Genomic DNA, 16306 nt, shown 5'->3' with positions numbered 1-16306 from the left:
CAATGAGGCCTTTAATTTTAAACCCTTTCTCCAGGGTGTCATGGACTTGCAATAGTGTTGGCAAGCTTACCTGTCCCTTCATGTCTGTATTAGAGGTCAGACTGCATTTCTGGTTCCTTTTTATCACCTCTACTTCCTGTTCCTGCCCCGCCCAGGTCATCACAGGAAGTCTATATTAACCAGTGCACTGCAGGTCTGCTTTGCTGTTCAACAGTGTTTGTTTCCTGTTTGCCGTGTGCTTGATCTACTTTTCTGTGTACCGACTTTGGCTTGTCTCTGACTATTCCTGTTTGCCTGTTACCCTGACCTTTGGCCTGTCCCTTGGTTACCCTCGTCTGCCTGTTACCCCGACCTCGGCTTACCCATCACCATTCTGTGTGTTCTGAGTGGCTGCTTCCCTTCTCTCCCTACGGAGCGTGACCGGGGGGACCCCAGGGGCCGTGACCTGGGCCCAGCTGCAGCCAAGTCCATCCTCACCACTAGAGGCTCTGGTGAACACCTGCTGGGTCTTAGACTCCGCACCCTGGGGAATCTTGGGCTCACGTTCTCCATCCGCAGCAGTCTGCTATTGGGTTCACTACCTTGCACTGCACCCCTGCCTCCAACAGGGTGCAGTCGTCACCTGGCCACAGGTGACCTGACAGTTTGAACAGCCATGAATCCGGTCGACGTGCCGCACCCTCCAGACGATCCATTACAGGGCTTAGTTCGCAGACTCGAGACGCAAGAAGCTAATCAGACTCAGGTGATGCGATTCCTGCAGGAGCGGTCTTCCCGCTTTGAACAGCTTAAGACCTCGTTGGGAACCTCGAATCTGCAACCCCAAGAGCAACCAATGGCTGGGCCTGTCACAGATTCACATTCACTGAATCTACCTCCTCCAATCTGTTTTTCTGGAGACTCCAAGGCCTGCAGGGGGTTTCTTAGCCAATGCACCATCCATTTTGAGCTTCAGCCGCAAAACTTGCGGTCTGATCGGGCAAAGGTAGCCTATATTATTTCCCTCCTTTCCGGTGAGGCTCTAGCCTGGGCTGCCCCCCTATGAGAGAGGAATGATCCGGTAGTTTCCAACCTGTCTGACTTCCTGAAGCTCTTTCGTAATATCTTCGAGGAGCCGGCTCGGGTTTCTTCAGCGGCAAGTGCTCTTTTACGTCTCCGCCAAGAATCCCGTTCAGTGGGACAATATGCTCTTCAGTTTTGTATCCTCTCAGCTGAGTTGAGCTGGAACAATGAGGCCCTGGTCGCTACCTTTTTGCAAGGTCTCTCTGAACGAGTGAAGGACGAATTAATGGGAAGAACCATTCCAGTCGGTCTGGACGATGTCATCTCCTTATGTAACCAGATCGATATTTGTTTTCAGGAGAGGTCCATAGAAAAAAGATGCCAACACTCCCTGGGACCTAGCCAGTCTGAGCTCCCCTCTCTTCATTCCGTGGAGCATCCTCTGCCTGAGGAACCCATGCAGCTGGGCCGGACCAGACTAACCCCCGAGGAACGTGCTAGGCGCAGAACTTTGGGCTTGTGCCTCTATTGTGGAGGCAAGGGCCATTTTCGTGACTTCTGTTCGCTTCGTCCGGGAAACGCTCGGGTCTAATACATTTGGAAGGTGGAGTATTGGACCCAGAAACATCACCTTCCCGTCTTCTTCTTTCTTCGGTGTCTCTTCATGTAAGCACTTCTCCCCAATCGACCCTTGCATATCTGGATTTCGGGGCTGCCGGCAACTTTATGGACTGGAGAACTGCTTCTTCTATGAAGCTCACCCTTTCACCCTTTTCTACGCCGTTGGTAGTCTCGGCTATTGATGGCACTGTTCTTCCAGGGGGCCCTATTCGCTTCCAGACACTACCCATTAGGATGTTAGTAGGGATTCTCCACCAGGAGTGGATATCCTTTCTCATCCTGCCCAAAGCCTCTACTCCCATTGTATTGGGCCTTCCTTGGCTACAGCTTCACTCTCCCCATGTGGACTGGGACTCTGGGCAGATCCTGGCTTGGGGCCCCTCATATTTCTCGTCATGTCTTTCCAAGGTAACCTCTTAAGGAGAGACTTCCGGTTGCTACCGCATCGGTATCTTCTGACCTTCCCGCTGCCTACAGCGATTACCGGGATGTGTTCTGTAAGAAATCAGCTGAAGTGCTTCCTCCCCACAGGTCTTTTGACTGCGCCATTGACCTTGTTCCCGGGGCAACTTTGCCCAGGGGTCGTACCTACCCATTGTCCATCCCTGAGACCCAGGACATGTCTGAGTATGTCGCAGAGAATCTTGAGAAAGGTTTCATCTGGAAATCCTTATCGCCTGCAGGAGCAGGGTTCTTTTTTGTCCCCAAGAAGGATGGTACCTTGAGACCCTGCATTGATTATCGAGGCTTAAACGCTGTTCCTATTAAGAACCGATACCTCTTACCCTTAATATCAAAACTATTCGATAGCTTGAAGGGTGCCTACATTTTCACCAAGTTGGATCTCAGAGGGGCGTACAACCTCATTCGAAAAGGTGATGAATGGAAGACTGCGTTTAACACTCGGGAGGGTCACTACGAATACCTGGTCATGCCTTTTGGGCTGTGTAATGCCCCAGCTGTGTTTCAAAACTTTGTCAATGAAATCTTCAGGGACCTGCTGTACCAGTTTGTTGTCATCTATCTGGATGACATTCTGATATTTTCGGAAAATCTGCGTGTCCACAGAAACCATGTCCGCACTGTACTCCAGAGCCTTAGAGAGAATAATCTCTATGCCAAGCTGGAGAAATGTTCCTTTGCCCATTCTTAAGGAACCCTGGGCTCATATTGCCATGGATTTTATCACAGATCTCCCACTGTCAGATGGTAATACGGTCATTTGGGTGATAGTCGATTGGTTTTCCAAGATGGCTCATTTTGTTCCCCTTCCTGGTCTTCCTTCTGCTCCTGCCTTGGTTCCCATTTTTATTCGAGAACTTTTCCGCCTCCATGGGGTTCCTTCTCACATTGTTTCCGACAGGGGCATTCAATTTACGTCTCATTTCTGGAGAGCCTTTTGCAAATCCCTCAATATTGCCTTGGATTTTTCCACTTCTTACCATCCTCGATCCAATGGGCAGACAGAGAGGGTTAATCAGGAGTTAGAGGTTTTTCTTTGAAACTTAGTCTCCGCTCATCATGACGATTGGTCCTCTCTACTTCCGTGGGCGGAATTTTCCCATACCACCAGGAACATCAAGCTTCGAGTGCCTTCCCTAAACTTTGCTCCAAGATTCATTGGTCCATATTCTATAATTTCTAAACTGAATCCGGTTTGTTTTAAACTTACCTCTTACCCTTAATATCAAAACTATTCGATAGCTTGAAGGGTGCCTACATTTTCACCAAGTTGGATCTCAGAGGGGCGTACAACCTCATTCGAAAAGGTGATGAATGGAAGACTGCGTTTAACACTCGGGAGGGTCACTACGAATACCTGGTCATGCCTTTTGGGCTGTGTAATGCCCCAGCTGTGTTTCAAAACTTTGTCAATGAAATCTTCAGGGACCTGCTGTACCAGTTTGTTGTCATCTATCTGGATGACATTCTGATATTTTCGGAAAATCTGCGTGTCCACAGAAACCATGTCCGCACTGTACTCCAGCGCCTTAGAGAGAATAATCTCTATGCCAAGCTGGAGAAATGTTCCTTTGAATGTTCTGAGGTCCGATTTCTAGGATGCTTTGTCTCAAGTTTGGGCCTTCGTATGGATCCTGGGAAGGTCTTAGCTATTACCAACTGGCCCTTTCCTACTAGTCTTAAGGCCACACAGCGCTTTCTTGGCTTCACAAATTACTATAGGCAGTTCATAAGGAATTACTCTTCCATCGCCGCACCTATTAACGCCTTGACCAAGAAGGGTGCTAATGTCAAAGTCTGGCCCCCCGAAGCTGTCGCTGCGTTTCATGATCTAAAACAGGCCTTTGTCTCTGGGCCTCTCTTGAGGAGACCTAATCCTGGGGATGCATTCTTTATTGAAGTGGACGCTTCTTCAGTGGGGGTGGGAGCTGTTCTTCTTCAACTCTTTGAGAAGAAACGTCAACCATGTGCGTTCTTTTCCAAAAAATGTTCTCAGGCAGAGAGAAATTATGCCATCGGCGATTGGGAACTTCTCGCAATCAAATTGGCGCTGGAAGAGTGGCGTCATCTTTTGGAAGGTTCTCCTCACCCCATAACGATCTTCACCGATCACAAGAATTTACAGTACCTACAGAATGCTAAACGTTTGAATCCCAGACAGGCCAGGTGGAGTCTTTTCTTTTCCCGTTTTAATTTCACGATTACGTACAAACCTGGTTCCTGCAACGGTCGGGCTGATGCACTTTCTAGGTCCTTTGACGCTTTGGACGAGGAGTCCACTCCTGAACCTGAGCCGATCATCCCCACTTCATGCATTATTGCCCATTCTACTACCCTGGACTCAAAGATTTCTCCTGGCAAGACGTTTGTCCCCACTGAACTAAGATTCTTCGTTGGGGGCATGATTCCAAGGTGGCGGGCCACGCAGGGTTTCTCCACTCCTTGCTCAACAGCTGTCACTACTGGTAGCCTAATCTCCGCTCGGAGGTCAAAGACTATGTAAAGGCTTGTCATGTCTGTGCTCAGTCTAAATCCTCCACACAAGCTCCTGCTGGTCTCCTCGTGCCTTTGCCCATTCTTAAGGAACCCTGGGCTCATATTGCCATGGATTTTATCACAGATCTCCCACTGTCAGATGGTAATACGGTCATTTGGGTGATAGTCGATTGGTTTTCCAAGATGGCTCATTTTGTTCCCCTTCCTGGTCTTCCTTCTGCTCCTGCCTTGGTTCCCATTTTTATTCGAGAACTTTTCCGCCTCCATGGGGTTCCTTCTCACATTGTTTCCGACAGGGGCATTCAATTTACGTCTCATTTCTGGAGAGCCTTTTGCAAATCCCTCAATATTGCCTTGGATTTTTCCACTTCTTACCATCCTCGATCCAATGGGCAGACAGAGAGGGTTAATCAGGAGTTAGAGGTTTTTCTTTGAAACTTAGTCTCCGCTCATCATGACGATTGGTCCTCTCTACTTCCGTGGGCGGAATTTTCCCATACCACCAGGAACATCAAGCTTCGAGTGCCTTCCCTAAACTTTGCTCCAAGATTCATTGGTCCATATTCTATAATTTCTAAACTGAATCCGGTTTGTTTTAAACTTCACATCCCCAAAAGCCTCAGAATTGCTAACTCCTTCCATGTTTCCCTTCTGAAGCCTTTAGTCCTCAATAAGTTCTCTCTTCCTTTCCCTACCATAGCACCAGTCTCTGAGGATAATCAGGAATACGAGGTCAGTCAAGTTCTGGATTCCCGACTCTGTAGAGGCGTTCTTCAGTACCTTGTTCATTGGAAAGGCTTTGGTCCTGAGGAGAGGTCTTGGGTTCCTGCATCGGAGGTCTTTGCACCTCGTCTGTTAAGAAGGTTTCATCTGAGGTGTCCCTCTAAACCCAGGCCCAGGCGGGGTAGGGGGAGGCCTCGTAAGAGGGGGGGTACTGTCATGGACTTGCAATAGTGTTGGCAAGCTTACCTGTCCCTTCATGTCTGTATTAGAGGTCAGACTGCATTTCTGGTTCCTTTTTATCACCTCTACTTCCTGTTCCTGCCCCGCCCAGGTCATCACAGGAAGTCTATATTAACCAGTGCACTGCAGGTCTGCTTTGCTGTTCAACAGTGTTTGTTTCCTGTTTGCCGTGTGCTTGATCTACTTTTCTGTGTACCGACTTTGGCTTGTCTCTGATTATTCCTGTTTTCCTGTTACCCTGACCTTTGGCCTGTCCCTTGGTTACCCTCGTCTGCCTGTTACCCCGACCTCGGCTTACCCATCACCATTCTGTGTGTCCTGAGTGGCTGCTTCTCTTCTCTCCCTACGGAGCGTGACCTGGGGGACCCCAGGGGCCGCGACCTGGGCACAGCTGCAGACATTTTAATCCTCACCACTAGAGGCTCTGAACACCTGCTGGGTCTTAGACTCCGCGCCCTGGGGAATCTTGGGCTCACGTTCCGCTCCATCCGCCGCAGTCTGCTATCGGGTTCACTACCTTGCGCTGCACCCCTGCCTCCAACAGGGTGCAGTCGTCACCTGGCCACAGGTGACCTGACACAGGGTTTTACATCAGGAGGCTACAAAAAAGATCTATAAGTCTCCTCTATCTGCACATTCTCCCGACTCTACATTTATTTAGATTGTTTCCCCTCCCCCTTTTTTTTCCTCCTGGCCACCAACCAACCTCTACTCTCACTACTGCTCCCCCAAGGAATTCTGCATTTTAGGCAGTATCCTTCATTTGTTATTATATGCACGTAATAGCCTGTCTTCTTTGTCATTTTGCTCCGATTACTATATTTATCATCATATGCATTTTTTGATACAGTATATATAGATTCATATCTGTATTACACGATGTACATATGTATATCATTATCGTTTTCTTTCCTTGGTTCCATGGTTTCCTTTGGATGCAGCGCAGTTCTTTGGTGTCACCGCTTCCTTCTTTGCTATTTCTCCACTCATTTGTTATTATAACTGCCTCCGTGGATGCTGCGCTTTTCCTCTTTACCATCTGAATGCGAGGACAGCGACCCTTCAGGTAGGGGAGCATCCGGGGGAACCTCTTTAGCCTCTGAATCAGAGGACACCCCAAAGATGGAGAAGGCTATCAACCATTTTAATGACTAAAACCACTTTTGTTGCCAGGCTTTCTAAAGCTGCTGAAATTGCGGCCAGCGACTGTGATCCGGACTGTTCGGGAGTCTCACACAATGGGTCTGAGGGTGAAAGCACAGTTTGGGACACCATATTGTAAATTACAAAAAATGGAGTACTGTCGCTTTAACAGGCAATGATCGTGGTTCCCACCACCGATTGCAGCGGTCTGCAGACTCCCCCTTAAAACTACACTAACAGCAGAGTGTGCAGGGATATGTCTGCAAGGACCCCAGTACTGTACCACCTCAGAGAAAAGTCCTGATTGTTTCCAGCAGCATGGAGAAAGAGACAGGAAATGATCTCGGCCAGCAGCAGGACGCAGAGCAAAGGAAGTGATCTTGCCTGAATGTAAAGTCACGCTGCTCAGTGCAGCACAAAAGCCACACAAACATGGTTGCCCATACAATTGCAATAGGAAGCTAAGGGAAAATGGCTAACCATACAAGTCAATGGGGAAAAACTACATTGCCCACACTCAAGCTGGCGGCACCCATGGCGAGCCATGCGGCCAGGGACCAACACTATGGAGGCCTCACGAACCTGCAAGCCCAAGGTACCATGCCACTCCCCAGGGTGCCAGGCGCCCTAGACACATAGCCCCCCACAGGGACTGTGAAGAGGGGTAGACGCACAGACCGGTCACCAGGCAGGCCAGGGGGATCTTTCAGGAGATACAAATCCCATTATCCCCAGGGGAGGGCCCACATCCCCCCAAGGCCATCAGGGGCAAGGCGGGGCACATCTACTCACCATACCATGGACCGGGTGGGCTCCGCTCCAGGCAGACTGCCTCCCAACCGAAGTGGGGGTGCTGCCAACCGAGGGGTACCCTGCGACTCAGGGCGTTCCAGGTCATCATGTACCGGCGAGGCATCTGCTCGCAGGCTTGTCCCCATCTGGAAAGGGGCACCTTCGTGGCGAGGCCTAGTGCGGGACTATAACCTGCTCACGCTCGTAGGCAAGGCTGGGGGGACCATAAGGATCTAGATTATCCAGTGCAAAGCCCCAGCCAGCATTGTTGCTTGTAGATCACAAGGAAATTATCCCCTGAACACTAGCTAGCGAGTAAAGAGAAATAAAAGAAAATATTCTGAAAAGAATAAAAAAAAAAAAAAACTGAGACCGGAGTCCCAGCAGGAAACCTAGTTCCTACTCCTTCTCTATGAAAAAATAAACTGATGTGCTGGGCTGTGTGTGTGTGAGAATTATGTCTGGAGGGACAGCTCGTGGGCGTGCATATGTAAAACTTTGTACTGTTGTACTGGCTAGACTACTCCTGCAGGTGACAGCATAACCCATACAGCGCATGAAGATGAGGCTGCGTCAGTCAATGGATGATAGAGAAATATATATTTTTGAAAGCATTCTTAGTTTGCACAGTATTGTATAAAGCGAAATGCATACAAATCTATTTTCTCAATGATATCCAAATGATTCTACAAATATAGCCCTGTGTGTTCGGTGCAGTCTGTGCAAAAAAAAAAAATGCCAAAGAAAAGAGGAAAAAGTGTCCTTTAAAAACACTTTATTGAGAAACGTCCGTCCACTACACACAGACTGAGCTCAGACTCTCATAAAAAAAAATCATAAAAAATTGGTAAACATGTTCTCTAAAAATGACCACCAATTTGTTGTGTCCTCCACCTTCAGCTGTGTGTTCGCTGGATGCTTACCCTCAAATACTGACCCCTTGGGGTTACAGGAGGTCAAATACAGCCTGCCGAGGATAGCATCAATCACCAATAATGGAGGTAATTACAAACACTCCTTTTACTCTGGTCAGTACTCCTCCTCTTCTCTTTTCTCCCAAGATGATTGCTATTAACTAAAAATATATACATAAAGGATGATCTAGTTCAGCGTTTTTCAACTGGTGTGCCGGGAAGAGTCCCCAGGTGTGCCGTGGCAAAATTACCCCATCTGATCTACAAACTGTGTTGGCCACTCAGTTAAGCCTTGTTGTTACAGCGGTTCTGGTCCGCTGTCTAAAGCTCACTTCCCGCTGCCACAGGCATTTGGGAAGCTGTGCGGGCCGTCCGATCGCATCTTGCCAACCGATGAGGTCATCGGTTGCTAGGGGCAGGTCAAGCGTACGCACAGCTTTCTGGGATGTGCGAGACGCAGGTCCCAGGAGACGCTGGCTGGCGCGCTTTTCCCCAAGGGGAGGTGAAGCAGAGCATGAGGAGAGGAGGAAGAACAGGGAGGAGGCTTTTCAGTGGCTGCATATGAGCTCCTCCGAGCTCCATGAGGTACAGCAATTGTACCTGTAATTTACCTGCATGTTTTTGTTTTAGGTATAATTACAGGCATGGTGATTGTTTTTTTTTTTTAATGCAATATAAATATACATAAGATATGTTGGTTACTATTATTATTATTAGTAATAGTAACTATATTTCTTTAATGGTAACTGCACTTCTTTTTATTTTGTCTTCCGCTTGCACATTGCTCTGCTGCAGTTTGGCCGCAGTGCAAGTGTAGCGCAGGGTACCCGCAGTTTTCATGTGCATTACCTGCAGTTTCCTATAGACTTCTATTATGTCCCTCATTTTTGGTGTGCTTTCAGAAAATGTAGGACATACTGTAATAGAAGTTGATGAGAAACGGCAGGTAACACACATGAAAAGTGCAGGTACCCTGCGCTACACCTGCACTACAGCGAGTCATAGTTAAATATACGTTCCGGCTCTGAAATGGTTTATCGGGGTTATGGCTGAAGATATCAGCCATAACCTCAGTATTGTTTTTTACAGCCCACGGCTGGCTTTCTAATGAAAGGGTTCCAAGCAGCACATGAGCCACTGGAATGCTTTCAGAAGCAGCGGGAGGGGATGTACCCCCTCCCACCGGCTCACCCGAGAAGCAATCCAATAGTGCAGCCGGCTAGTCCCAGGGTGCGATGAAAGAGTATATCCTCTTTAATAGCCTCTATGGCCTTGGAGGGCCAGAGCGACGTCATGTTGTTCCGTCCAGTCCAGGCTGCATTTTTGGGTGGTGTGCCTTGAGATTCTTCCAGATTTTAAAGTGTGCCTTGGGTGAAAAAAGGTTGAAAAACACTGATCTCGTTCTCTCTGTACATAATGCCAATTATTATTGCACAAAAGAATCTACAGGGGATTCATCCACCAGTCCTCTCTACCATCCTCAGAAGTATTAAGTAACTCCACCCACCTATGAGATGAGGTTACTCTTGACACTGCGCTTTACACGTTACATCCCGTGGGACTTCCTCAGAGCTTCTGTCATTTTATTTTTATTTAATATATAATAAATATTTTATTGTTTTTAACACTAGGTTATTCAGATCATGCTAAATATTTTTTTTATTATTGTGATGTATATATATCACTGTGCTGAACTACATGAGGCATCAGACTTCATTTTATAGTTTTCAGCCCTTGAAAGCAGAATTTGCTCCCTTTTTTCTGACATCTGCCATGCTCACACCAAGTGATTAAAACTTGCTTATGTGGTGTCCTCATGTATAGGAGTAGTAGTATCTTGTATTTTATATCATTACCTAATTATATACATAGGAAACTAAAAAAATAAAAAAAACAATATAACATGTATTGTTTTATTATTTAAATTTCAAGTAACCCTAATATAAAAGATATTACTTCAGACTGTTTTCTGTTCAAAATGTTTTTTTTTTAAATATATCTCCAAGATGGGGCCTATTTCCTAGTGTGAGGAAAAAAAAGCTTCATAAATGAAATGTAATATATACACCGTATATTTCCTCATACCTTGGAAAAAACAAGCAAATTTGGTATTGTATGGTTTTAAACAAAATTAAAAATATATTTCATAACAGAAAAAATGCCATCCTTTGTCTTTTACACTTTTATGTGGTCAAAATCAGGATGGAGCACGCTGCACAGGAAGTTTACCAGCTTACTAGATTTATGGCAGGATCAACAGGTATTTTTTACATTTACCAAAGATACATAGCAAAACACTTTCAATTGTGTATTTAACATATCAAAAGGGATAAAAAAATAAATAAATGTTCACTATTAGGGATTACATATACAATCATCATAGACACAGCTTTAAAAAAATACTCTGCAGATATATTTGAACTATTTAGAAAACAAGATAATCCATGATAAAAAGAGTAAACAGTCACTTCAAAGGGGCAAGCCAATTTATTTTATTGATAACTACATTTTTTTTAAAATCGTTACATCCTGAAATGTTTTAACTTTTCGACTTCATGTGCCTATATACAGTAAATACAATCTTATTACTAACATGCCATTTGTCCTTCACATACCTCACATCTGTATCTGATCAATGCAGGTCTCTGCTTGGTGATTAGGACAATGATTTTATCCCAAGTGCCTAAAGATAATATATTGAAGATACAGCTAGATAATAAAGCCAGCCATAGATAAATCGATTCTCAGCAGGTTCAGTAGGGCTGGCTAAGATTTAATCCATCCATAGGCAGGCTGGTTGTTCGGAAGTGGATCCATCAATTGATTTGGATACAAGCAGCCTGTTAGATTTTTTACATTCAATCACTCCCAGTGGCTACAGCGGTCATCAGTAATCCTTATGTTATGCCGGCCAGGAAGGCTCCCCCGCTCCCTCCGGCAGATCAAAATACATCACTGTGGGATGGAGTCTCCATCAATACTGACTGTGTTGATGGGGAAATCTAGTGATTTTCTTCCCTGCAACCTGTGGTGGAAGGAAAGAAAATTGCATAATCTATGGGCTGCTTCAGACCACCAAAATCTGATATATTGGCTTTGAGATGGATTCCGGTTGAATGAATTACTATATAACCTTAAGAGTGTTTCAGGAGGTTTGGAATAAAGTTTTCTGCACCCAAACTGATGTGAAGTTTATAATTGATATTCTTTGTTTGTATTGTATAATATCAAGAAAGTTAATGTTCAGCCTCCTGCAGCTGGGAGGACAGACAGAGCCAAAAACATTTAGGGCCTATTTACATTATAGATTGTGTTAATACAACATATTCCAGTGCATTGCAGTCCTCTGTCCCAAGACAGTCCATTCATTTTGAAAGTACTGGTAGTGCAGCTTGACTCTACAAGGATAGGACATAAATCGCAGCACACGCCATATGAATTGTTTTGTGCTGCAGTGTATTGTCCTCTACATGCAGAGTGTTGGAGTGCCAATCAAAATGAAAGGCACCACAAAACACTGCAGTGCATGCGCTGTGCTACACAATCACTTTTTAGTTATGTTTTGTATGTGGAATATACTGAATACCTTTTCTTTCCTTTAAGCAACATAAAAAATAAAACATACTGATGTTTCCAATCCAGAGTCAAGTCATCGATTCCTCTAGAATAGTCTGAGTGCAATAATTTAGAATATACTGTATGCTCTGTTCCGCTCAGCTCTAGAACATCAGCAGATTTAGAACATGTGGCTTTTGGAATATAAAGGCTTTTTCAGACAGGTGATGAACAGTGGTAGGACCTCTGTAGATGGCTTTTGTTCTCTTCAACATACAAATCTATAGGTATGTAAACATGATTGAAGGAGATCAGGAGGTCAACTGCAGATCCAATGTACCTGTCAGTGAATTCTGAATGATCTCACACGTGTCTCATACTGATGCCACTACCACAAGCCCAATGACACAGGCCCTAAGGGCAAACAGAGCTCAGTGCTCAGCATTTTCTGACAAGCTTCATTCATCTCTATGGTGTCTGGAGGTCTCATATACACACACTGAGAAGTTCAGTACATTCTGGATATTGGTCTGCAGTGACAGACTGAATTAATGGAAAGGAAATGCCAATGCAGATCTGACCATTGCTGTTTGTAGAGGACACCAACATTCATTGTAAAGATGACTGAAGCCTACCAGAAACTCTCTGACATACATGAGAAGGGCAGCGGAGAGATGTGTCTATCTGACATAATAGGTCATCAACCATCTGAAGAAGCCCAGCAATAAATTCCAGAACATGATAGTGGTGTCCATGATGATATGAGATGTTAAACGGAGGTATTGTATATGAGTTTTTTTTAACAAATCAAACTATAAATTATCAATTACACATATAATAAAACCAACAAAATAAAAAACCTTCACCCTATTGCCATTATGTAAAGATGTAAAAGTTTTTAAAATAATGTAATGCAAAAAAAGCAGAATTATATTGTATAATATGATAATTGCTGTATAAATCCGATTCCTAAAGAAAACATGTCATAGAATATGGCACACTGTTTATTATCTCATTAGCTGTGTATCAGGATAGCAATGTTCTTCTGACAAATGTACAGAGAAAACGTCCACCTATAGGAAAAGTGGCTCCCTATACATGGCTGGTAATAAATAGACCCTGTGAGGATGGAGATATGAGAGCTGCCACTGCGGATCGGTTTTTAGGAGTGCAAGTTCTGGGCCGGTCATCCTGGTCCTTGAATTATCATCAGCCTGGTCCTTGAATCCACTACACGATTCCCAGACCTGAAACAAGCACACAAAGGGAATTCTGACAGCGTGCCTGTTCCAGGTCACTGACTCATGATGTACCCAAACCAAGATCAGGAACATAGAAATGAGTCTATATCCCCTTAAAACAGGTCAACAATGGAATCTCCCATGATTCTATCCTCATCGGTTTACTTTATAAAACGGTCCAATATACACTCCCCGTCTTTACTCAGATAATACTGCAGACCTGGGGGAAGTTGGATGCAGTGGAGTAGTGAATAAGATGATGGTACTATTCAGAAATCCTCAGTACTTTAGTATAGACAGCACTGATGCAATCAGTTACATCTGTATATGAATATTTATTATACCATAGTCCTTTATAGGTGTTACATTGTCAGCCATGACGGATTTGATGAATATGGGAAAAATACTTATCCTAATCGTCATACAAATCGGTGTACCACCCTAGTTTTACATTCAAGTTTATTACCGTTCATAAACCAATGGATTATAATACACGACAGGTTCTCTTTAAATCACATGGCATTAGATGTATTAATGAAAGCGGACAGAAGTAAGCGAAATAGGCCAAATCTGAATGGAGAAAAGCTGTATCTGTGGCAGGCGCAGCACTACAAAGTGCCTCATGCGCTGTGGCATTAGAAGAATTGGATCTCTCTGACTTCAGTCTAACCAGACTGTCTGTTACTCTATAAATTCCTCTAATACCGTTCTATGGAAAGCAGTAGGTTTAAAGAGCACACCAAACGCTTAAGATATCTTCTTTATTAACTTCAACTTTTCTTCATAGATAACAGTGACACTTTTGCAGCAGACAGTCCATGTACAACATGTGCTGAATAAAGTAGAACAAAATAGTGAATATATTTCTCTCTCTCTATTGCGGTTTGCTGTTTGAGTTTGTTTGCTTGGGTTTGGTTTTGAGTTGTTAGAGTTGTTTGGGTTTGTTTGATAGTTTGAATAAGATATAACTTTTGAAGTTTGGTAGTTTGTTTATTTGTCTGTTTGTTTGTTTGATTTTGTGTTCTAGTTTGGTGGAACTACAAATGAACACATAACTAGTTCAGTATACAGCTCTAATCACATTACTAACAATAGGAACATGTATAACTGTTAATTACCTATTTTTGGCCACTTGCTTCCATAAAACTGCTCTGTGGATCTGTGTGTCTATTCAGTTCTCTTGCTCTGTAGTGGAATGAGAGGGCTGGCTAAAGCATGAGACTCTCATTTCTGGCTGCCACTTTGGGATCCTTCAGCTCCCGGGTCAGACACTACACGCCGCTGCTACACAGGAATTCCAATTATTCCATTCAAGTCTTATTGAGTTGTGAGTATCGTATACTCCATCTAGTTTCCACCTTTTGATGGAAACTTTTCATCCCAAAATCATAATGATATTGCATATCTAAACAACAATGTTCTTTTATAGATACACATAGAATATACTGATCTCTGAAGAAGGGAGACTGCTCCCGAAACGCGTCAGTTCACAATATTATATTCAACTGTCATGCCATTTCATCATGTTATGTTTGTTAATGAGTGGTTACACCAAGATTTCTACCAACATGTTATTTACAATTGCCTGCGTTTTTTTCTATTATAGCCTTTGAGCTACAGCATGCGCCACTGAGCACATGTTACCATTTGTATTTTACAACCTGTGCATATTATGCAATAAAATCACAATATTGCTTTTATCGACTGTGTAATTTAATTCTTTCCAGCCACCAAACACGTACCTCACACAAAGTACCGTGGGCCAATTTCTCTTGTTTAAAGCATGAGGCTTAAGACAAAAAAATGAGTGTAAGGCTGGCTGTGATTGGCCAAGACTGTTGCCAAGTGTGAGATTGGCTGTGATTGGCCACAAACTCCTTATGGGTAATAAAGTTTAACTCTGTGCTTTCTGGTTTCAACTCTGCTGTGTCTGAGCTTACCTTACATGCATACAAATGAATCTTACAGGCAAATTTCCTTTTGCTTCTGTGAACACAACATACAACTGTTATGTGACATCCAAACATGAAATCACAGTAAATAACTCTGCTTTTGTCTCTCACATATAAACATATGCACTGTATTGATGTTATTAGCAGGTCTAGCTGTATATGCATGTAGGTCATATTAGCAACCTAGGACAGGTTCTAGCTGGCCAGCTACAGTATCTCCTCTTCCTCTTGTGATGTTTTCACATAATACACCATTGTGTACATTTAGGCTCTCGGGTTGTTGGAGGAGTCAGAATTGGTATCTGAAGCTGCAAAAAGACAGTGGATCAGTCAGTCTGTATGGATATCAGGGTAAATGATGAGTATCATGTAATGATTATAAGTAAGGACATTTCCGCGCTAAAAATTACTGAAATCACGTGTGAAATAAAAATTATAATAAAAATGAAAGCAGCATACACAAAGGAATCATAGAAAAAATCCCCAACATAATATATCAAAATATGTAGCGCTATCCAAAATATAAATGAATTGATAAAAATAAAATTAAAAATGGTGCCAAAAAACAACCAATCAAGTGTAAAGAAGCACTCTGTGATAATGTCCAAATTTAAATATATGTCAAACAAGGGTATGTGAAAAAATAAATAAATAAATAAATAAAGTCCTTGCAAAAAGGAACAACTTAGCAATGTCCAAAACAAAATCCTTAATCGTGATATATAAGGAATGTGGATGGCAGGATCAACAGGTCCCAGCAGGTAAATGAAATTCCCATGGAAACAATAAACCAAGAGGGAGAGACACCCATGTGCAGATCACCATAAAAACGGATTAGCAGCTTACCAGAACAATTTGGTCAATTTTGGCCCCTGACGACGTCAAATCTATGACGAAACCGGTCGGGTGGAGTCAGACGTGACGCGACCACGCCACCACTAGCCGGCTTCTACACACACGGTGCTTATGGACACGCTGTAATCATCTGGTTCCATGTACCTGATTCCAAACGCTTTGAGATGTCTTCCTAAATGTGAGTTTGCCATTTTTATGTTCTAATAAATGCATGTTTTTACGGATTCACACTATGTCCCTATTATCATTCTTTTTATATGCTAATTGGATATTGGAGTTGAGCTATTGATACCAGTGAAGTGACACCTTG

At 43.8% G+C, this 16306-nt stretch overlaps 1 protein-coding gene across 4 annotated transcripts in view; it reads right to left on the bottom strand.

The window, feature by feature from the left end:
* Positions 1 to 16306, bottom strand: part of LOC309559445 (class I histocompatibility antigen, F10 alpha chain-like) — a 587461-nt gene that overhangs the window by 133606 nt on the left and 437549 nt on the right. For 2 of the 4 annotated variants that reach the window (XM_082262707.1, XM_082262706.1), the window contains exon 7: positions 15351 to 15449. The exons of the other annotated variants lie outside the window; for them this stretch is intronic. In XM_082262707.1, the coding sequence (XP_082118833.1) occupies positions 15406 to 15449 (44 nt within the window). In that variant the 3' untranslated portion in view covers positions 15351 to 15405. Of the gene's footprint in view, positions 1 to 15350; positions 15450 to 16306 lie in introns of those variants that run through there. 4 annotated transcript variants of the gene reach the window in all.

Source organism: Pelophylax lessonae (genome assembly GCF_965119305.1).
Source record: "Pelophylax lessonae genome assembly, chromosome: 7".
Lineage (NCBI taxonomy): Eukaryota > Metazoa > Chordata > Amphibia > Anura > Ranidae > Pelophylax > Pelophylax lessonae.
The sequence above is the reverse complement of the archived record's forward strand: the minus strand, read 5'-3'. Positions and strand labels throughout refer to the sequence as shown.